General features: G+C 42.0%; 1 protein-coding gene across 1 annotated transcript in view; it reads right to left on the bottom strand.

Annotated features, from left to right (window-relative positions):
• The window catches only part of ADGRE3 (adhesion G protein-coupled receptor E3), a 38096-nt gene extending 16188 nt beyond the window's left edge, over positions 1 to 21908 (bottom strand). The window contains exons 1-6 of the mRNA XM_032395966.1: positions 21884 to 21908; positions 15974 to 16024; positions 14516 to 14635; positions 11009 to 11164; positions 6992 to 7062; positions 1336 to 1519 (exon numbers count right to left, since the gene is read on the bottom strand). Of these exons, the coding sequence (XP_032251857.1) occupies positions 1336 to 1519; positions 6992 to 7062; positions 11009 to 11164; positions 14516 to 14635; positions 15974 to 16024; positions 21884 to 21908 (607 nt within the window). The remainder of the gene's footprint in view (positions 1 to 1335; positions 1520 to 6991; positions 7063 to 11008; positions 11165 to 14515; positions 14636 to 15973; positions 16025 to 21883) is intronic.
• Positions 21909 to 23579: the final 1671 nt, after the last annotated feature.

The following is a 23579-nucleotide window of genomic DNA, read 5'->3' on the forward strand; positions in this document are numbered from 1 at the left end:
CCTGGGCTGAATAAAAGCACAGCAAACAGCATTTCTGGAGGCCAATATAGTGATATGTATCAAAGTCTATAAAATGTTTCTTTTCTCCTTGACCTAATGATTCTTCCTCTATGAATTTATCCTAAGAAAATATCAAAAAAATATACACAGATAAATTTTCAATGGTCTGTTCATGGGGTTATTTGGCAACAACCCACATTTCCCAGAATAGGGAAATAAATACAGTATAAATAAATTATATACAATGCAATTTGATAAACCATTGAAGACAATAATGTAGGGAATGGTGATGTATATAATTTACACGGAGAGATGTTGGTGATGTAATAAGTGAAAATTGTATGTACAACGTCACATACACAGCAAATACGCATCTGCATCAGACATGCATCTACATGGTTATAGGATAGGAAGATTGGGTTGTGGGCAGATTTGGCTGTTCTAAATTTAGTTTTGTCTATGTGTTTTTTTCTTTTTTTTTAAATTTAATACTTGGCTTTGCTATGATATCTTATTTATTTATTTTTATTTTTTAAAATAGCGAAATGATTACGAAGATCAAACTATTTACCATAGTCTCTCGTCACGTGGTTGGTTACGTTATGAATATATATGACAAGTATGATAAAAGTATTTTTATTTAAAAGATATGCAGTAAGATGTTCCTTCTGGGATGGAACTGTGATATGTGCCAGTAGGTATTAGGCTTCGGGTTAAAAAAACAACAGCAACAACAAAAACCCAAAAAACTACTTTGAAGCCAAAATCCCAGACTCAGGACTGGAAACCATTGGCAATCTTTTCTTTCTTTCTTTTTGTTTTTAGAAGATTTTATTTATTTATTTGAGAGAGAGAGAGCAAGTGAGTGAGAGAGCAGAGAGAGCACGAGCAGGGGAGACTGACACAGGACTCGATCTCAGGACCCCAAGATCATGACCTGAGCCAAAAGCAGCCGCTTAACCAACCAAGCCACCCAGGCACCCCCTTTCTTTCTTTTTTTTGAACAGGTCTATGGAGCTCTGATTAATGTGTAATAAATTGCACATAATAGAGTGTACAATTTGATGAGTTTTATTGAGTGTATACACCTGTGTATATACTATATTCCTGTGAAACCAACACCATAATCAAGGTACTGAACATGTCTTTCATACCCAACAGTCTCCTCAAATTTTCTCCCTCCTCCCCCCTCCACCCATCACTATAGGTTAACTTGCATTTTCTAGAAATCTGTATAAGTGGACCCAGGCAGGGTATTTATTTTTCTAATTGTGTAACCCAGACTCCAGCTTATAATGAACCCCCTGTGTGCATCAGGCCATATCCTCTTCTTACCCACAGTACTGTTGTGGATTTTCTGGATTTTTTGCTCCGGGTATTTCAAGGCAGTTTCTAGAGCATTTGATTCCACGGTCTGGAGAACATTTGTGGCCCAAGATGCGACTTTGCTCTTCTCTTCCGTTCCCGGTAGAGTGTTATTAGCGAGAAGTGACTCGAATATCTCAACAACATGTTGCAGCTTTGAAGATACAAAGAATAAGAATACAAATCCAATCTGATAGATCCCATACCCTGAGGGAAAGTAGAAAGCACAAGAAAGCAGCTTCTGGAGCCAGAGGACCCGGTTTCAATCCTGATCCACCATTGAAAGGCTGTGTGAACTTGGAAAAATCACCCAATTGCTCTGTGCCTCAGTTTCCCCATATTAGGATAGGGACAATAAAAGGACCCCATAGAGTATTTGGAATTATTAAATGAATTAAGAGATGCTACCTTTTTAGAACAGTGTCTGTGCCTGGTACACACGAGATGAGGGTTAGTTATTATGGACATCTTTTACCAACAGGGAAGTGGTAAGGTTGCCAGAAATAGACCAGTTGTTCTCCATTAGGGTGATTTTGACCCCTCGGGGACATTTGGTAATGTCTGGAGACATCCCCCGCACTGAGGGATGCTACTGGTATCTAGTGGGTGGGGGCCAGGGATGCCGCTCAACAGCTTATGATGCACAGGGCTGTGCCTCCCCTGCCCTCTCCCTAAAGTGACCCAAGCCCAGTGTGTCAGTGGTGCCAAAGCTGAGAAAATGCGAAGTAGAGTTAATAGCGCAAAAGACATTCTAACTGGCCTTTTTAAGTCAAGAAGTTTATCTAAGAAGTAAAGCAAAGTGATGAACCAGAGGAGAGAAGAATGGAGAGCCAAGGTGAAGTTTTATAAATATAGGCATAACCTAACTGTAATACAGGTGATTTGAAAGAAGATTTTTATGCGAACACCCACATCCTTGTACTTAAAGTGTGGTCTTTGTAGCGGCAGCATGAGCATCACCTGGCTGCCCATTTGGAATGCAGCCTCTTGGGGGACTGAGTCCAAATCTGCACCTTAACAAGATCCTGAGGGGATCTGTGGGCACAGACACACTTCAGAGGTTTGGTTCCAGGCTCCCGCAATAAAGTGAATATCGCGGTAAAGCTATTCAAATAAAGTTTTTGGTTTACCAGAACATATAAAAGTTTTGTTTACACTATACTGTAGTCTTTTAAGTGTGCAACAACATTCTGTCTAAAAAACGTACAAACCTTACATTACCTGGTGCTCATCACGACAGGTGCACTCCTTAATCCCCATCACTTATTTCACCCATGAGCACCAGGTGATGTGTGGGAGTGTTGAGTCACTATATTGTATACCTAAAACTAATATAACACTGTATGTTAACTAACTGGACTTAAGATAAAAACTTAAAAAAAAGCCAATTAATCAATAAATGAATAAAAATAAGCAATGTGCAAACCTTAACTAAAAACACTTTATTGCTAAGAAATGCTAATGCTCACCTGAGCTTTCAGCGAGTCATAATCACTGATCACAGATCACCACAACCAGTATGATAATAATAAAAAAGTTTGAAATACCGTGAGAATTATCAGAATGTGCCACAGAGACATGAAGTGAGCAAACGCTGTTGGAAAAATGTCACCAATAGACTTGTTCCATGCGGGGTTCCCTAAACCTTCAATTTGTAAAAATCGCAGTGCAAGTACAATAAAATGAAGCACAATGACATGAGGTATGCCTGTATGTTAAAGTACTAGACAGCAAAGTACTGGATAGGATAGGGACTGTGTCTTGCTCACAAAATGGTACCTAGAACAGTCCTTGACAAATGCAGGTGCTCAGCAAGTGTTCATGGGCTGCATGAATGCTCTTGGGAGGAAAATGCTATCGCACAAAAGAGTTATAAGCAGAGTGATATATCAAAAAGGCTGGAGAAACATTCAGAACCAGGGTTCAAATAAATCTGTTCAAGGTTTTGCTCTTTCGGTCTGAGTCTTTGTGGAAATTCTGAGCTGAATTTGCTAGTTTACAAGCAGCCTCCCATTCCTGCCCAATATAGAAAACATAACTTAGTCCTCTAAATGACAGCTGAAATCATCTTGGTTTAAACTCATTCCTACAGAGTAGGCACCAGAGCATTTGCCCTTCAGAATTGCTATTGTATTTTTTATTTTTATTTATTATTTTATTTTATTATGTTATGTTAGTCACCATACAATACGTCATTAGTTTTTGATGTAGTGATCCATGATTCATTGTTTGCATATAATACCCAGTGCTCCATGCAATACATGCCCTCCTTAATACCCATCACCGTGCTAACCCATCCCCACACCCCGTTCCCCTTCCCCTCTAAAACCCTCAGTTTGTTTCTTGAATTCCATAGTCTCTCATGGTTCATCTCACCCTCCGATTCCACCCCCTTCATTTTTCCCTTCCTTCTCCTAATGTCCTCCATGCTACCACTATTGTAGAGTCTGATCCAGCATGAAGACTTTGTACCTTTTTCTGGCAATGCATTTGTTAATTGAGGTGAACTTCACACAACATGAAATGCACCCTTTTAAAGTATACAATGAAGTAGCAATTTAGTATATGCACAATGTTGTGCAACCACCACCTCTATGTAGTTCCAGAACATTTCCATCATCCTGAGATAAAACCCATTAAGTAATCACTTCCCATTTTCCCTTCTCCTGGGCTCTGGCAACCACTAATCTGCTTTCTGTTTCTGTGGATTTGCCTGTTCTGGACGTGTCATAGAAATGGAATCCTACACTGTGTGACCTTTGTGTCTGGTTTCTTGCACCCAGCATGATGGTTTCAAGGTTTATCCATGTTGTAACATGAATCAGAACTTTATTCCTTTTTATGACTGAATAATATTCCACTGTATGGATATACTACTTTAAAACAAATCCATTCATCTATTGATGGACATCTGATCTCTTTCTTCCTTTTGGCTACCATGAATAGTGCTGCTAGGAACATGGGCGTGCAGGTATCTGTTTGAGTCTCTGCTTTCAGTTCTCTTGGGTATATTCTTAGGAGTGGAATTGCTGGGTCATATGGGAATACTATGTTTAAATTTTTGAGGAAATGGGCAATGAAACTTCATAATGAAATGTTCCTGTTAATTACATGATTATTTGTTCATGACTTCCATGAACACTTGTTGAACTCCCAGTGTGGGCTTGGGCTGATTCCTGCCCTCAAGAAGCTCACTCTCTAGGTGGTGATGACACATCATGGAAATGTTGAGTTCACCAGAGGTAACAATGGATAACCTGGATGGCAGGTGTACTCTGGACCAGGCACTGTGCTAAGTACTCTACATATAGTATTTCATCTAACCTTCCCATCCTTCCAAGGAGGTAGGTGCCATGATGACCCCCATCTTACGGATGAGTAAATCAATCTTGCAGAGGGTGATGGTTAATTTTATGTGTCAGCTTGGCTGGGCCGGTGGGTACCCAGATATATTTGGTCAAGCATGATTCTGGGTGTGTCTGTGAGAGTGTTTCTGGATGAAATGAACATTTGAATGGGTAGATGGAGTAAAGCAGATTGCCCTTCCCAATTTTAGTGGGCCTCATCCAGTCAGTGGAGGGCCTGAACAGAACAAGATGTCTGAGTAAGAGGGAATTATCTCCTGCCTGAATGCCTGACTGATTGAGTGCCTTAAGCTGGGACACTGTTTTTTTGTTTTTTGTTTTTGTTCAGGCTTGCCTGAAACATCAGCTCTCCATGGTCTCAGGTCTCTGGAGTTGAACTGGAATGACACCATTGGTTCTCCTAGATCTCTAGCTTGTTCACTGCAGAACTTGGGACATGTCAGCCTCCATAATTGCATGAATGGATTCTTTATAACAGATCTTTTTTATCTATGTCTCTTATTGGTTCTGTTTCTCTGGAGAACCCTGACTAATACAGAGGGTTGTGTCATTTTGCCCATGTTACTTGTCACTGTGGTGCTGTGATTTGAACCGCTGTCTACACTTCTAACCTCCACAGAAGAACATGGGGAAGAACATGATATAAACTCATATGGAAGGGTTTAGGGAGGTCATCCAGGGGGATGTGAAACCTGAATTGAGTCTTGAGCAGAGAAGGGTAGAAGGAAGCCAGCCAGGTGAGGAACTGGGAACAGAGTTGCAGGCAGAGAGAACAGCATGTACTTGGAGGCCTGGAGCTTGGAGGGCAAGATGTGAATGGTCCCTTTGGAGTAGAGCAGGGTGAGGGTGGGGAGTAGGGAGAGGAAGGGATGAGCCCATTCTGCTAGACTTTAGGTTCTTGGAGACATGGGTCATTCTCTCTGTTAACATTCAGAGTCAGTTTACAGACACTAAGTGATTACTACCTAACAGGCACTTTCTTTTTTTTTTTAATTTAATTCAATTTTATTTAAATTCAGTTAATTAACATATAGTGTATTATTAGTTTCAGAGGTAGAATTTAGTGATTCATCAGTTGCATACAACACCCAGTGCTCATTACATCACATGCCGTCCTTAATGATCATCACGCAGTTACCACATCCTCCCAGCCCCCACCCCTCCAGCAACCCTCAGTTTGTTTCCTATGGTTAAGAGTCTCTTATGGTTTATCTCCCTCTCTGATTTTGTCCCATTCTATTTTTCCCTCCCTTCCTCTATGCTCCTCTGTTTTAACAGGCACTTTCTTGGTCTGTCTTTTGTAACTGCCTACAATATCCATTCCCCTCCCCCTTCCTTTTACTAATTGAATGAATTCCTTAAAATTTTTCCTGGACCATGTTCCCCATATACAGACCACGTTGTCCCAGCTTCCCTTGCAGCTAGGTTTGCCGTGATACCTTCGACTTCTGGGTTGTTGCTTTAAGACAGATCTCCAAGGAAATTATCACAACTTCATTAGCATATAATCAAGTGAGTAGATGTATCCCTTTTCTCCACTCTCCCCCTTCACTTTGTGCTCTAGGCAAATTGCCCTGGACTCATCTCCCCTCTATCCACTGGTACAAATACCACATTGCAGCAACCCAGTTTTGGTCATGTCATTGAGGACAAGGTGCCAGGGGATGGTGGAGCAGCAGTATGGGAAGAATGTGAGTACCCTTAATGGCCTCATGGAGCAGAGTCCTTTCACCAGCCTGGACCGTTAACTCAGAAAGTAATAAAGATCCATCTTTTTAAAGCTGTTGGATATTTGGGCCTCTTTGTTGTAGCAGCTCAGCATACCCTAATACAGTTTCACTTAGTCTGTCTTTCTTGGTCTGGGATCGATCCTATCCTTAGGGGGCAGTATACACACATGCGTGCATGTGTGTGCGTGCACACACACACACACATATCCATATGTACATACACACTCTATCTCTACTGTGAGATATATAGCAATATACATATAGTGATAAATAGTGGTATATTTATATATTTCAGTTATACATAATATAAATTATATGTAACATTGTACTATTGTGTTATAATTAATTTCTATTATACTATAATTAAAAACTATTATATTAACATATAGCACATGCCATAACATGTAATATATAATATATATGACATATCACACATTTATGATACACAGATGATATGCAGTGTATAGTGGACATATAATATATAGTATCCACATCCACCTGCTAATTTTGGGGTTTGTAAACATTTGTTACCTGGCTGGGTTCAAGGCCTGGGCTTCTGCTCACATCCTTCATGCCTTTGGTTGTTGCTGAGGAAGTGGTTTCTGTAAAAAAAAACATCAAGGGAAGTTTTTGTTGGAACCGAGAGTAAAAGGGTGGAGAAGTGGACAGGAAGGTGAAAAGAGGGGCTGAACTCATACTCTATTTTTTTATTTTAAAATTTTTTATTTATTAATTTTAAAATTCCAGTATCATTAACACACAGTATTCTATTAGTTTCAGGTGTCCAATATAGTGATTCAACAATTCTGTACATTACTTAGTGCTCATCAGGATAAGTGTACTCTTCATCCTCATCACCTATTCCACCCATCCCCTCACTCACCTCCCCTCTGGCAACCACTGGTTTGTTCTCTATAGTTAAGAGTCTGTTTTTTTTTTTTTTTTTTTAAAGATTTTATGTATTTATTTGACACAGAGAGAGAGGGCACAAGTAGGCAGAGCAGCGGGCAGAGGGAGAGGGAGAAGCAGGCTCTCCCCTGAGCAGGGAGCCTGATGTGGACCTCGATCTCAGGACCCTGGGATCACGACCTGAGCTGAAGGCAGCCGCTTAACCAACTGAGCCACCCAGGCACCCCAAGAGTCTGGTTTTTGTTTGTCCTTTTCTTTCTTTTGAACTCATATCCTTTTTTTTTTTTTTGCAAGTTTAACCACTTAAAACATTATATTTTATTTTTTTATTAACATATAATGTATTATTTGTTTCAGAGGTACAGGTCTGTGATTCATCAGTCTTAATGCAATTGACAGCACTCACCATAGTACATACCCTCCCCAATGTCCATCACCCAGCCACCCCACCCCTCCCGCTCCCACCACTCCAGCAACCCTCAGTTTGTTTCCTGAGATTAAGAGTCCCTTATGGTTTGTCTCCCTCTCTGGTTTAGTCTTGTTTCATTTTTTCCTCCCTTCCCCTATGATCCTCTGCCTTGTTTCTTAAATTCCACATATCAATGAGATCATATGATAATTGTCTTTCTCTGATTGACTTATTTTGCTTAGCATAATACCCTCTAGCTCCATCCACATTGTTGCAAATGGCAAAATTTCATTTTTTGATGGCTACATAATATTCCATTGTATATATATATATATATACCACATCTTCTTTATCCATTCATCTGTTGATGGACATCTGGGGTCTTTACATAGTTCGGCTATTGTGGACATTGCTGCTATAAACATTGGGGTGCACGTGCCCCTTTGGATCATTACATTTGTACCTTTGGGGTAAATACCCAGTAGTGCAATTGCTGGGTCATAGGGTAGCTCTATTTTCAACTTTTTGAGGAACCTCCATACTGTTTTCCAGAGTGGCTGCACCAGCTTGCATTCCCACCAACAGTGTAGGAGGGTTCCCCTTTCTCCGCATCCCCGCCAACATCTGTCATTTCCTGACATTAATTTTAGCCATTCTGACTGGTGTGAGGTGGTAGCTCATTGAGGTTTTGATTTGGATTTCCCTGACGCTGAATGATGTTGAGCATTTTTTCATGTGTCTCTTGACCATTGTATGTCTTTTTTGGAGAAATGTCTATTCATGTCTTCTGCCCAAGGAGAGGGAGTCTATATATATATATATATATATATATATATATATGTATATATTGGAGAATCAGATGAAATGTGAATCATATTAGCAAACATTTGTAGACACTGTCTTAAGTGGTCTGTATGGTACTGTTCCATTTATGCCTCAATTAATCTTTGCAACAGCCCCATGGGGTATATACCCTGGGAGGTGTATCTGCTGATTTAATGAATTAATTAATTTCTTTTTTTCTTGATGAGCCTGGCTACAGGTTTATTACTTGTTTATCTTTTCAAAGAACCCACTCTTGTTTCATTAACTTTTTCCTATTGCTTTTTTTTTTTTTTTTGGTCTCTGTTTAATTTATTTCTGCTCTGATCTTTATTATTTCCTTCCTTCTACTAACTTTGGGCTTTGTTCTTATTTTTTTTTTTTCTATTCCTTTAGGTGTAAGGTTTTATTGTTTGAGATTTTTCTTGTCTCTTGAGGTAGGCCCGTATTACTATAAACTTCTTTCTTAGAACTGCTTTTACTACGTCGCAAAGATTTTAGGTCAGAGATTCCTGCCTGGCTCAGTTGGTAGAGCATGTGATTCTTGATCTCAGGGTCACGGGTTCAAGCCTCATGTTGGGTGCAGAGATTATTTAAAGCTACTATTTCCTTATTGCTTTTCAGTCTGGATGATCTATCCATTGATGTAAGTGGAGTATTAAAGTGCCCAACTATGGGGCGGCTGGGTGACTCAGATGGTTAAGCATCTGCCTTTGGCTCGGGTTATGATCCCAGGGTCCTGGGATCGAGCCCCGCATTGGGGGGGGGGGGTCCCTGCTCAGCGGGGGGCCTGCTTCTTCCCCTCCCTCTGTTTCTCCCCCTGCTCATGTTCTCTCTCTGTATCTCCGTGTCTCAAATGAATAAATAAAAAAATCTTAAAAAAAATAAAGTGCCCAACTATTATTGTATTACTGTCAATTTCTCCCTTTATGTCTGTTAAAATTTGCCTTATATATTTAGATGCTCCTATGTTGGGTACATAGATATTTGCAATTGTTATATCCTCTTGTTGGACTGATCCCTTTATCATTATGTAATGACAGTCTTTGTTTCAAAGTTTATTTTGTCTCATATAAGTATCACTACCCTAGCTTTTTGTTTGCTTGTTTGTTTACATTTGCTTGAATACCTTTGTCCATCCCCTCACTTTCAATCTGTGTATGTGTTTAGGTCTGAAGTAAGTCTCTTGTAGGCAGCATATAGATGGATCTTTTTTTTAATCCATTCAACTACCTTATGTCTTTTGATTGGAGCATTTAGATTTAAAGTAATTATTGATAGATATGACCTATTGATTTTCAAAGCCAGACAATATGGGGGCTTGCCTTCCTGGTGCAGGTCCCCAGGTGAGTGAGAGCTTGAACTCCTTGCTGCTCAGGGAGAACCTTTGCACTTGTAACATTCCAGCTTGTTGTTGCCCCACTGGGGGTTTTGGTTCCTGACCTGACCATCTCTTTGCTTCTCCTACCCTTCTTGATGTGGCTTTATCTCTATCTTTAGCTGTGGAAGAGATGCTCTGCTAGTCTTCATGTCACTCTCAGAGAGAGTTGCTCTATATGTAGTTGCAGCCTTGGTGTGTTCAAGGGAGGAGGTGAGCTCAGGATGTTCCTACCCCACCATCTTCCCCTTGTGTCTCCCAGTTACATCTCCCATATTTCTTGTGCATAGATTTCCCTGTCTATGTGGCTTCCAAGAGAGTGTTCATGCCTATACAAGATGGTGCCTCCCCCTGGACACAGATCCAAGGGTGGGCATATAACTCAGACTGGACTAATTGGTACATTTCCAAAGTATTTACAATTAGGTCCAAAAGAGAGTCAGTTGATCTCTCTTTGGTGGTTTGATCATTAACAATGGTAAAATTTGGACTTGTTCGTGGCCATATTTCCTGTCCTGTGGGCTAAGAAGGCAGAGAAAGTCATTTTGCAATGAAAAAGAAGAAAGGAGTAGACCCAAAGAGCTTCAGAGCCTGGGGTGTCTTGATAGCGTGAAGTCTCTGTTTCAGTTCATTCCAGAAGCTCTGCTGTGTTCTTGTTCTTGAGTTCCAAGACATATCCATGCATCCTTATCATAAACTCATCTTTTCTGTTTAAGTTAGCCTGAGTGTGCTCCTCTTTGCAATTCAAAAAATCCTGTCTCAGTCAGCACATTTTCACCCCCATTTCCAAAGTCCACTTGTCTTATTAACCTCATTATTTCTCTAAACTTCCTTCTTTCCTTTTGTCTCCTCTTTCCATCATCCATTTACCTCCAGAAAATGGAAACATGTACTAGCTTCACCACACACACACACACACACACACGCACACACACACACACACACACACACACACAAATATATATATATTTTCTGGCATTAGCCTCAATGAAAAATAAGAAGGGAGACAAGAAGACAAGAATTTCCTTACTTTGACAAGTGTTTTCACTGGAAATCTGGAATTGAGTACCCCCAGAGAGGAGTTTGTATCCAGGATTACAGCGACAGTGGAAACCTCCATCAACATTCTGACATGCAGCATTTGCTCCACAATATATACTAATGGGTGGTTTACATTCATCAATATCTGGAACACAAAAGAGCAATTTGGCCATTAATTTGACAGAGATCTATGGAACATGTAATATGTGCCAGAGGCTATACCCTCTCCACCCAATCTGTCCTGACTTTCCAGGACAACTCAGTTAAGGTAGTGGGTTGTCCTTGTTCTTCCCTTTCCTCTTTGACTTTGGTTGGATTCTCTGAGAAGCAGACACTGAGACAGGAATTCATGTTCAAGTACTTTATGTGGGAGGTGACCCCAGAAAACACTGGAAGGGAAGTGGTGAAATGAGACAGGGAAAGCCAGACAGAAAGTAAAGAGGGAAGTTTCCATTGTGGGCAATTGGGACTCGATTCCTCTGGGACCCTCTGGGAGGCAGTGTAGAGCACACGCTGCAGAGTGACTCCCTGAGGGGTGAGGGGGCTGGGGTATTTATCTGCCAAATCTTTTTTTCTTTTAAGTTTTTATTTACATTGTAGTTGGTTAACCCATAGTGTAATATTAGTTTTGGGAATAGTATTTAGTGATTCATCAGTTACATACAACACCCAGTGCTCATTACAACAAATGTCCTCCTCAATCCCCATCACCCATCTAGCCCATCCCCCACCCACCTATCCTCCAGCAACCCTCAATTTGTTCTCTGCAGTTAAGAGTCTCTTATGGTGTGCCTCCCTCTCTCTTTTTTTCCCCCTTCCCCTATGCTCCTCTGTTTTGTTTCTTAAATTCCACATGGGGGAAATCATATGGTATTTGTCTTTCTCTGACTGACTTATTTTGCTTAGCATAATACATTCTAGCTCCATCCATGTCATTGCAAATGGCAAGATTTCATTCTTTTTGATGGCTGAGTAATATTCCATTGTGTGTGTGTGTGTGTGTGTGTGTGTGTGTGTGTGTGTGTGTATCTCACATCTTCTTTATCCATTCACAGTTGATGGACGTTTGGGCTCTTTCCATAATTTGGCCATTATTGACAATGCTTTTATCTGCCAAATCTTCACATTCATTGGCAGAGAAGCGCTTGCAGGGATAGTTAACTCTCCAGTACTTCCACCTGTCCTGAGCATGAACTGAGTGGTCTCCAGTACCCAGAGAGAGCCTTAGACTTGGTATACAAAAGAATGGCAAGTGCTGAGAGCATATAAGTGGGAAACTGACTATGTCTGCTGTTATGAACTGTATGTACGTCCCCTCAATTCAACGTGTTGAAACCCTAACTCCCAGTGTGGCTGTATTTGGAAATGGGGCCTCTAAGGATGTAACTGAGGTTAAATGAGGTAATAAGAATGGGGCCTTGATCTGTTAGGATTAGTGTCTGTAGAAGAGACAAGAGAGCTTCTCTACCTGCCTGACCACTGTGTGAACAGAGTGAGGAAAGACCATGTGAAGATAGAGCAAGAAGACAGGAATCTTCAAGCCAGGAAGAGAGGCCTCCTGAGAAAGTGGAACTGCCAGAACCTTGACCTTGGGCTTCCCAGCTTCCAGAACTGTGGAGAAAATAAATTTCTGTTGTTTAAGCCACCCGGTCTGTGGTGTTTTGTCGTAGCAGCCCAAGCAGAGTAATACACTTGCTAGATTAACTAATTGAGTTAGAATATCTTGATTAAGTCAATGTGTCTCCAGTCCTGAGCCCCTCTACAAATGTCAGGTGGGTAGTGAAGATGTGTGATTTCCCAATCTGGTATGGCAAATATGAAGTTGGGAATTTTCAGATTGTGATATAGCAGAGCAGATGCTCTCGGTTGCCCGCTCAACAACCATTCTCTTTGGAGGAGGCCGTCTCGTTCCCATCTCCCAGGCACTCTCCCCTCCAGCTTCCTTCCAGCTTTCACGTTGCACCCCTAGCCAATGAAAAGCAAGGATGTTCTTCCTGGGGCGTCTGCAAGAAACCTAAGCCTGAGACAGAAGTCACTACAAAGGGATGAGACTCAGACTGGTGTTGGAAGTTTTGTCTGTAATGCTGTAAGCTTGAAGACAGTTGGTTCTTTTTTTTTTCTTTTTAATTTTTTTATTGTTATGTTAATCCCCATACATTATATCATTAGTTTTAGATATAGTGTTCCATGATTCATTGTTTGTGCATAACACCCAGTGCTCCATGCAGAACGTGCCCTCCTCCATACCCATCACCAGGCTAACCCATCCTCCCACCGCCCTCCCCTCTAGAACCCTCAGTTTGTTTTTCAGAGTCCATCGTCTCTCATGGTTCTTCTCCCCCTCCGATTTCCCCCCCTTCATTCTTCCCCTCCTGCTACATTCTTCTTCTTCTTTTTTTCTTTCTTAACATATATTGCATTATTTGTTTCAGAGGTACAGATCTGAGATTCAACAGAAGACAGTTGGTTCTGTGATCACTGGTATATTCACTGATGGATCACTTGGAGAAGAGGATGGAACAAAATGTCCCCCACCAAGGCAGGATTGAACCTACTCGTTAGAGCCAAAGAAACGCGAGATGATGCATTCATGGAGAGAGACATTAGCTGTGTGGGTCAGTTTGAAGAAAGCATGTGAGAAAGTGCTCCAAACAAACAACAAATTAACAAGTATGAAACCAGGAAGTACAGAAACCTCAACAAAGGGGGAAATGAAGGTAAGAGGAAGCAGGGGTGAGCAGTGAACCTTGAGATAAAGTTAAAATCATGGGGGATGTGGCAGGGGAGATGGGGTTGGGGTGAAATTACAGTATTTTAAAGATCTCATCTCTTTACTGGGGGAGGGGAAGTGAGGGTGAAATGAAGCATCTTTTTAAAAAAATGCTAGTATAATTAACATACAGTGTTATATTATTTCCAGGTGGGCAATATGGTGATTTGACAATTCTATATGTTACTCAGTGCTCATCACAGTGAGGGTACTCTCATCCCCTTCACATGAAATGATGGGGAAAACAGTGCATCTTGGAAGGGGGAATAAGTGATGAGTTTAAAAAAATAATAGTAGAGAAAGACATGTTTGATTATGAAGTTAAGAGAAGGTAGCCATGAATGGGGTGGAAAAGTATATTAGGACTTCCAAATAAATAAAGGGAAATGATGGGACGGTTGGGTCGCTCAGTCAGTTAAGCATTGTACTCTTGGTTTCAGCTCAGATCATGATCTCAGGGTTGTGAGATCGAGCCTCTGCTGGGCATGGAGCTTGCTTGGGATTCTCTCTCTCCCTCTGCCCCTACCTCCACCCTCCACTCATACTATCTCTCTTAAAAAAAATAAAGAGGAAATGCTGATTTCATGAAAGCATTTCTTTCTTGATGAGGGTGGAGTTCGTAGATTTTTTTTTAGCAGTGCACATTATTGGCAGTTGCCTCCCCATGATCCCTACGCTGTCTCCCTTCCACTCCCGCCTCTGGGTGGTTTGAAAATTATCCCTTACCGTCACATGTAGCCAAGGGAAATGTGAAGAATTCCTTCCCATTCATAGAAGTGTATCCATGTCTGCATGTACAGTAAGTGCCGTTGACACAGTCAGCATTCTGGGGGCATTTGCAGGGAGCTGCAGGGAGAAGGAGGAACAGGGCAAACATCCGCTGGGGTCAAGAGATGTCCTGTTATCATTTGCTTTTGCCTCTGACCAGGACCTCTTGAGGAGCAGGAAGTCTACACCCTTTTACTCTTGTGAGATCTCAGTACATTAAAAAATGAGAGATACCAAACCCAAGTTACAGAAAAAAGAGATTTGTTTTCATGATAAAGACCGAGGTTGGCAGTTAAATTAGTTTTAACACAAAAATTTCAATGTGATAAAATTGTGCTATTCTCAAGATCATTGCAGAATTTATAAAAAGGGGAATGAATTGGTTAAGACCCTGGGTTCGATTCTGACTCTGCCACTTACCAGCCATCTGTCTTTGCACAAATGTCTTAATCTCTCTGTGCCTCAATACCCTCATCTGTAAACTGGGTTATTGTGAAGAGTAAGTGAATTAATACATATAAAGTGTGTTGGGCAATGCCTGGCACCTAATAAGTATCAGCTAAGATTATAAAAATTTGAATTTGTAGGGGTCCACGGGAGGTATATTCTGATATGGGTACACATTATCTTTGTAACCCTATGTATAACTTCATTTGGACAGAGAGACACTAAAGATCTTAATTTGAGCCCTCTTGGGAATGAACTGAGCTGAGGAAGGATCTCGAGCTTTGGGTCTAGTGGAGAAAGCTGGGAACTTCAGTGTTCATAGGTAGTGGGGGCTGGGAACCTGATGGGGCCACAGTGGGCAATCTGGCTACTCAGAAGGCGTCCCCTGAAGGTTGGCTAGAAAGACAGAATCTCAGGCCCCACACTAGACCTGCTGAATCAGAATCTAGTGAGATCTCCGAGGGATTAAAGTTAGCCTGAAGTCATCTTCTTCATTTTTTTTTTTTTTTTTTGGTGCCTCGCTTATGATCAGAATGGAATGGTTACTGTCATGCTTTGTCTCTCCCTGCTGGAATGCTCACTTCCTGAGGCTGTGTATTTTAGTCACTGTTCTATTCCTACATTGGACACATTGTGGTTACTGAAAACAAACAAATAGACAAAGGACAGTAAAATAAAAAGATACATTAAGGGGCGCCTGGCTGACTCAGTCGGAAGAGCACGTGACTCTTAATCTCGGGGTCGTAAGTTCAAGACTACTTAAATAAATGAAACTTAAAAAAAGATACATTAAAATTTGATGAAATGATGAATTAAAAAGAATGACAGGAGCAAGCATCCCTGAGTTCTGCTCCCAGAACAAGCCCCTTTGCTCTAGCCCCTTGGAGGATGTGAGTGGTCCCAGGTGTGCCCTTGGTCTACACCCTTCCTGGTCTCTGGCTGTGGAGAAGTCAGGTATTGGGCACTTACCTATGCTCTTATGATCCACGACTTCTGATAAACTCAGCAGAAAACAGAGCCCTGGAACAGGGAAGCAGAAGGGAGACACATGAATTGAATGAGGAAAGATTCCAGGAAAGTCTCCAAGGACGGTGTATCAGTTATCCATGACTGCATAAAGACTATCACAAAATGAAATGGCTTAAAACAGCAACGACCATTTCCTTATCTTTCGTGGTTTCTGTGCTTTGGGAATCTGGAAAAGGCTCAGCTGGGTGAGTCTGGTTTGGGGTTCCTTATACAGTTGCAGTTAGGCAGTGTTTGGGGCTAGAGCACCTGGGAACTGGCTCTGTGCTGCTCTCCCTTCATGTAGCCTCAGACTTGGGGAGTTTGGCCTTCCTGCCAACATGGTGACCTCAGGCATGCAGCCTCCATGGTGGTTCAGAGCTCTAAGTAGGGGCGCCCCAGCCAACAAGTCTACGTCTCCTGTTAAGACCCAGCCCTGGAAACCATGCAACTCCATTTCCACCACATTCTCTTGGTTACAAGATTCAAGTGGATAGGAATCAGTCTTCCTCTTGAGGGAGGACTGGCAAGATTCTAGAAACGCTTCTTGGAAGGAAAGTATTTTTTTGTTTTCTTGGGAAATGCAGGCTGCCTCTACCCTGGTTGATAAAGTGGTATTTTCTCTTCCCCAAACCTTCCCAGCTGCTGGTGGGGTCAGCAGCCATGTTCCTGCTTCTGCAAAGACCTGAAGCTACTGGATGGATGGGTGACTTCTCTTTCCCTTTCCTGAGAAATCCGACAACACTCTGATTGCTAGTTTTCTCCTCACCTTTTCATTCCCTTATTACCTACTAATGTCTAGAATTATTTGCCATTTGCAAGGACAATATTAACAGCTGGTATGGTGCAGGAATCGGCCAATCAAAGTGGACACTGGAGACCCTTCTCTGTTGCAGCAGATGTTATTTTAGCTGCTGAATTGTGGGGAGGTGGGTGGAGTCTCTGGGCAGGGTCTGGGCTGGCAGGAGTGTGGTGGGAGCTGGTTTTGGGCAGTGATTATTTACAAATGGTGTGGGAATATTTCAATACGAACAACCACCCAGTGGCTCTTCTAGTGTGCACTGGTTGAAATTTAGCTCTGGTGACCAGTCACCTTATTTGCAATTTTGGTTACCCCTTGAGAAAGTGGGTCCTGCAGATAAATGGATAAAGAAAATGTGGTGTATATATACACAATGGAGTATTATTTGGCCTTAAAAAATAAGGAAATCCTGTAATTTGTAGCAACATCTATGAAACTAGAAGACATTATTATGAGTGAAATAAGTCAGACACAGAAGGACAAATACTGCACAATTCCACTTACATGAAATATCTAAGTAGTCAAACTCATGGAAGCAGAGAATAGATTGATGGTTAGCAGGGGCTAGGGAGAGGGGGAAATGGGAAATTGCTTTTCAGTGGGTATAAAGTTTTTGTTATATAAGGTGAGTAAGTTCTAGAGATCTGCCATAAAACCTAGTACCTATAGTTAACAATACGGTGTTGTTGTCAAGATATGTTAAAAGAATAGATCTCATGTTATGTGTTCTCACCAAACACACACACACACACACACACACGCACGCACGCAGAGGGAAATTTTTGGAGGTGATGGATATGCTTGGCACCTTCATTGTGGTGATGATGGTATTATGGATGTATGGTGTATGCATATATATAAAAACTTATCAAGATGTATGCATTAAATGTGTGCGATTTTTTGTGCCTAGATTATACCTCAATATGGCTAAAATTAAAAAAAGAAAGTGGGTCCTGATAATAGAAGGGTCTCTGTTTATCAAGTGGGGTGATAGGTGTAAGTCAGGATGGACTAGTTAGGTGGGACTGGGATAACTTCGATCTTGCGCATGAAGGACTGGGATCAGGTGATTGAGAGACAGTCTGAGGCTGAGAGTCTGGACAAGATGGTGTGTGTGTGTGTGTGTGTGTGTGTGGCTTTCCTGGGGAAGCCCAGGAGATGTGGCAACTGGCCGCTCTGAAGCAAGATTTGGAGGAGATGGGAATTTGGGGAGTAAAACGCAGCATGCCCTATGATGCAACCAGTCCTCCATCCTGCCTATAAACACACCAGTGAAACCTTCCTTGCAGAGAGATACTATGTCTTGGAGAGAGGAGTTCCTTGGTGGGGGGCTGGGCAAAATATGAAGGCTGGCCTCTACAACATCTAAGGGGAAAAGAGCTCTTACTACATGCCAGGCGTTATTCTAAGCACCAGGCCCATGAACTTAATTCAGCTTTGCAACGACTTTAGGAGGTGAGTGCTATTAGCATCATCCCAGTTGTGAACATTAAGAAACGGAGGCACAGGGCGCCTGGGTGGCTCAGTCGTTAAGCGTCTGCCTTCTGCTCAGGTCATGATCCCAGGGTCCTGGGATCGAGCCCCACATCGGGCTCCCTGCTTGGCGGGAAGCCTGCTTCTCCCTCTCACACTCCCCTGCTTGTGTTCACTCTCTCGCTGTGTCTCTGTCAAATAAATAAATAAAATCTTAAAAACAAAAAAAAGGAAACAGGCACCGAGGGGCTAAGGTACTTGCTCCATTTCCCAGAGCTAGTCAGCGGCAGAGCTGAGATTAAACTCAGGTGCTGGGTTCCTGCTGATAACCTACCACCCCCCACAACCTCTCTTGCAGAAATCCCACGCAAGCTGCATGCATAAGAGCTGCCGCTGAGATTGGCATGTTTCCAGTGACAGTGACTTGAGGAAAGGGTGCCTTTTCTTCCAGTAGATGTCGCTCCCCAGATGTGACAGTCCAGTAGGAGATGTGATATGTTACTTGGTGATTTGGGGGCATTCTAGACTGATCGCAGGATTTGGAAGACAAAACCCTATGGGCTAGCGGTGACCCTTTAAGAGTGGGAGGGAGGGCAGTACTAACTCTTTTTGGATTTCCCTGTATGAGTTTCTGATTGTTGACAAATTACCGTGAATTTAGTGGCTTAAAAACTAAGTTCTGTAAGCCAGACATCCAAAGTTAGTCTCACTGGGCTGACATTAAAGTGTCGGCGGGACTGCTTCCTTTTGGACACTCTAGGGGAGAGTCCATTTCTTTCCACTGCCAACGGTCAGAGGTGACCCACATTCTGTGCTTACAGTCTCCTCTCCATCCTCAGAGCCAGCAGCACCTTCCTTCCTTCCTTCCTTCCTTCCTGGCGTCCTGCCTCCCTCTTATAAGGACCCTCATGATTATAATGAGCCTGCCTGTATAATCCAGGATAATCTCCCCATACCAAGATCCTTAGCTTAATCCATATCTGTAAAGTCCCTTTGACCACGTGAAGTTGCTCACGACAGGCCACCCCCAAATATGCCGCTTTGGCGTGTTGGTTATTTGGAGTGGAAGTCACCTGAGAAACAGCACATGCAGGAAGCGCTTTCTGACCTACTTTTTCCTACTTAAAATCAGGCCATAAAATTTCCCCTGAGAAAGATGCCCTCCATGTGCCAGGAAGAAAAGAATGTCCTTATCACCAGAGACTGGGAATGAACACTGAAATGGATCTGTACAAACACACTCAGTGAAATAGCCCTTGTTTTCCTCCAGCTTCCCTCCCACAGACCTCCTAGTCACTTTCTCGCAATTCACCATTCCTAGCCCAAACCCCTTTGCCTTGTCATTTCACAAAATCATATCTTTGTCGAAAAGGCACAAAAACTCTGTGCTCTGGTCATTTCCCTGGGTCTTCATTCTCTTGTGAAGTCTCTCATGTACATGTTTCAATTTAATAAAAGTTGTATGCTTCTCTCCTACTAATTTGTCTTATGTCAGCTTAATTCTTACTTTCAGCCAGAGACCCTAAGAGGGTAGTGGTGAAGTCTTTCCTGCCCTATGCATTTATGGTAACATATTCACAGGTTCCAGGGGATGAGGATATTGACATCTTTGGGCGGCTGTTATTCATCCTTCTGTGCTCCCATCCTTCATCAAAGAAGGTGCCAGTTATTACCAGTTTTGCAACTGCATTCATGGAGCATTTTGAATATTTTTGTTTGTCCAATGAATATGTTCTCAGCTGAGCTGTGAACTGCTTAATGGCAGGGCCCTGGCATATTTCTGAATGAATTTAAATTTCCCTACCTCTACTTTTGTGTAATAATTAATTTGTAGAAGTTGCACTAATACACCTGCCCAAATGATGACTATAGCTCACAGAGCCCATTAGTAACACATATAAGGTTGAAAAGCATTTCCTACTTCCTAAAGCTCAGGCAGTCTGGGCACCACGATGTTTCCTCAAGGCTAGTCTTCAGGGTCTCCTTCCAGTCCAGCCAGTAACCCTGTGCTCAGTAATATGTGCATGCATCTTAAATTAGGGTTTCCCCAGAGTCATGAGCATGCCTGAATCCCAGACTGCTAAGAAACTTTAGAAATCATCCACTGACTCTTTTTGTCCATGAGGAAACAGGTGCCTGGAAGTCAAGTGGCTTGGACACTATTTGTGCAAATTGTTTAACTTGTTTCCTTATATGAAACATGGTGACAGCATTGCCTACCACCGGGGTTGGGTCTGATGACATAAACAAGGGCATGCGTGAAGCACAATGTCTGGCAGGAATCACTCCATAAATGCTAGCTGTCTCCGTTACCATTCTATTTGCACTAGAGTCCTATTCTTATTCTTGGCCAGATGCTCATTCTGTTACACTGCCTGTTGCATCCAGTGATGTGGGCAGAGAGTTCACAGGTAACTGAATTCACAAATAATCCCCATTCCAGAAGTGTCCAGGACTCTGCCTCCAGTTGCCAAAAAGCAGGAAACATCTTGTTTGAGCTTCTCTTTTTTTACATTTTGTTTAAGCTTTATTGATATATATATATGTATATATACATATATATTTATATATAGATGTATAAATATATATGTATATATACTTATATATAGATGTATAAATATATATATATAGAGATATATTAAAAAATTGCACACTCTCTCACTTAAATTTGATTCCATAGATACAGATCAGACACCTCTTATATATAAGATATGGAAGAGGCTGCAAAGGTGAGGGCACGAGGTATTTGCCTTCAAGAAGCTTATATTATTTTGATAGACTTTATGATCTACTATCTGCCTCTGCAACTAAACAGCTGTGAGAATTTAAACAAGTCCTACAACCTCTCCTTGATGCTATTTTGCATCTGTAATGTGAAGGTGTTGTACAATAATGCAGGTAAAACAATTTCAGGCTAAAGTATGTGCTCAATAAATGTAAGGTTGATACTGTGGCTATTGATATTGTTATTTGATCTGGAACCAGAAGGATGGATGGGACTTCAGAGTTGGGGAACCATCTGCACAAAGGTGGCGATTGAAGCCACGGGATCAAGAGTTTCCTCTAGGACAGGGAGCAGAAAAAGAGATCAGAGCAGAATCCTGTGGGAGGAACATTATGGCAAAGATCTGGAGCCAGGTGGCTTGGGTTTGAATCTTGACTCTGCCATTTACAAGCTCTGTGACCTCAAGCAGGTACTACAATCACTCTGTGCCCCAGTTTTCTCATCCCTAAGATGGGGATAATATTAATATTCTTGGTACAGGACAGAGAAAAAGGAGGGGGAAGGAAAGAATGGCAAGAGAGGCAGAGAAAAAGCACAGAATTATCAAGGAGAAGAGGATGTTAATTAGAAAACAAAACCTTTGAAAATGAAGATGAACAACTTCTTGGATTGGAGCCATCAGGAAAATTTTAGGGATATTGACAGCACAGTTTGAACAGGGTGGTGAGGAAGGAAACCACAATCCAAGGGGAAAGAGAGAATGTTTAAAGCAGAGCACAAGAAAGAGGAGAAGGAAAAGACAGCTAATTGTTGAACTGAGTAGCTCCTGATAGCGGGTAGGTTAGGGTACAGTCATTCCCAAGGTCACACATACCTGGAAGGAGTGATGGCCCTCGCATTTCTGCACGCAGGTAACCCTTGCCGCTCAGCTCTTGAAGCTCCTTATTGCTTTTTGCTGACCACTTTTCTTATCTCAAGGAAATCTTATGAGAATCGATACACATAGGTTAGCTGACTAAGGAAATTTCTGTCAGAAAAGGGAACTCGTTCTTGTCTTTCACCATCAGACCCATGGTTCTGCATTTTTGCTTTTTTATTTGTTCCTTTTGTTTTCTGCACTTGTTTTCATATGCTTCTTTGGTGGTAGGTTTTCATAGCTACTGTTGATTGCCTTTGGGGTGACAGAATCAGTCGACCCTAGGAAAGGAATGCCTTTTAGTTACAGAGCATTGTCTGAGGAGTGGTTAGTGACTTTGGGGTCAAAATAAAGCTTAAATAACCCTGTGGTTTTGAGCTGGGTAAGCCAGAATTTAGGGTATCTCTGTTGGTATCTAAAGTTACTGGACGAGTCATTTTTCACAAATGTTGGTATTTTTACCCCCTTAACAGATAACACTCAACAGATCTAGCTAGAGTCTCAAAGTAGACCCAGTAGAGGGTGATAAAACTATTTGGTTATTTGGGGAAATCCAAACTAATTGCAGGATTTGGGAGAAAAATCTAAGTCCTTCCCACTTTCAACAAATATTTATTAAGACAAATATTATTTAGTGACAGGATCTGTGTTACAGCACAGCAGTGAACAAAGTTAACACAATCTTTTCTATATAGAACTACAGAGAAAGGGAACTTGGAGGAAAAGCATGTTTTTGGGGACAGATGGCATTAAGTTTTGGATAGGTTGATTTTGAGGTACTGTGATTTCAACATTCCTTACATATATAGTCTCGTTCACAAAAGAGAGGGCTTTTCCCCCAGTCACTAGATGGTAATTATAGCCATAGTACTAGATGAAATCATGTAGGGAGAGGTAGTAGAGTGAGAAGAGGGCCCTGGGTAAGTAATTTAAAAATCAGGGAGTGGAGGAGCAGAAAGTCGAGGAGACAGGCCAGGAGTGGCTAGACAGATGGGGGGAAATGAGCAGAGTATGTTGTCATGGAGGGAAAGGAAAGAGACCAGACTGAATTAAGACTGAAAAATATTCATGGGACAGAGCAGTAGAGAGGTTGTTGTATTCTTATCAAGAGAAGTTCCAGTGGTGAGAATGATGGTGGTGATGATGATAAAGATGATGATGATGAAGGTGGTGGAGATGGTGGTGGTGATGGTAATAATGATGGTGGTGGTGAAGATGGTAGAGGTGGTTGTGCAGGTGATGGTAGTGGTGGGGACAGTTGTGCTTGTGGTGCTGGTGGCGAGGATGAAGGCAGTGATGGGAGTGGTGATGGTGATGGTAGTAAGAATGGTGGAGGTGATGATGATGGTGGTGATGGTGGTAGTGATAATGATGATAGTCGTGGAAGTCAGAATGGAGGTGATTGAGGGAAAGTGGGAGGTGAAGAAGGGGAGATAGCAAGTATAGTCAACTCCAGAGACACTTGGAGGCAAGTATGTGAGCAAGGAAATAGAACAGACGGATTTCCTTGGGTGGTTGGGGCATGGGGGAATTTGCTGCCTCTTGGGGTTATCACGACCACAAGTCCTGCATAATAAGTTTGTTGGGCCCTCAACATCCCACCATCCCCTGTGGCCCAGCAGCCATGCAGTGGGGCTTCCTGTTCTTTCTCCCT

The sequence above is a fragment of the Phoca vitulina genome, unplaced genomic scaffold, assembly GCF_004348235.1.
Source record: "Phoca vitulina isolate PV1807 unplaced genomic scaffold, GSC_HSeal_1.0 scaffold89, whole genome shotgun sequence".
In the NCBI taxonomy this organism is placed as follows: Eukaryota; Metazoa; Chordata; class Mammalia; order Carnivora; family Phocidae; genus Phoca; species Phoca vitulina.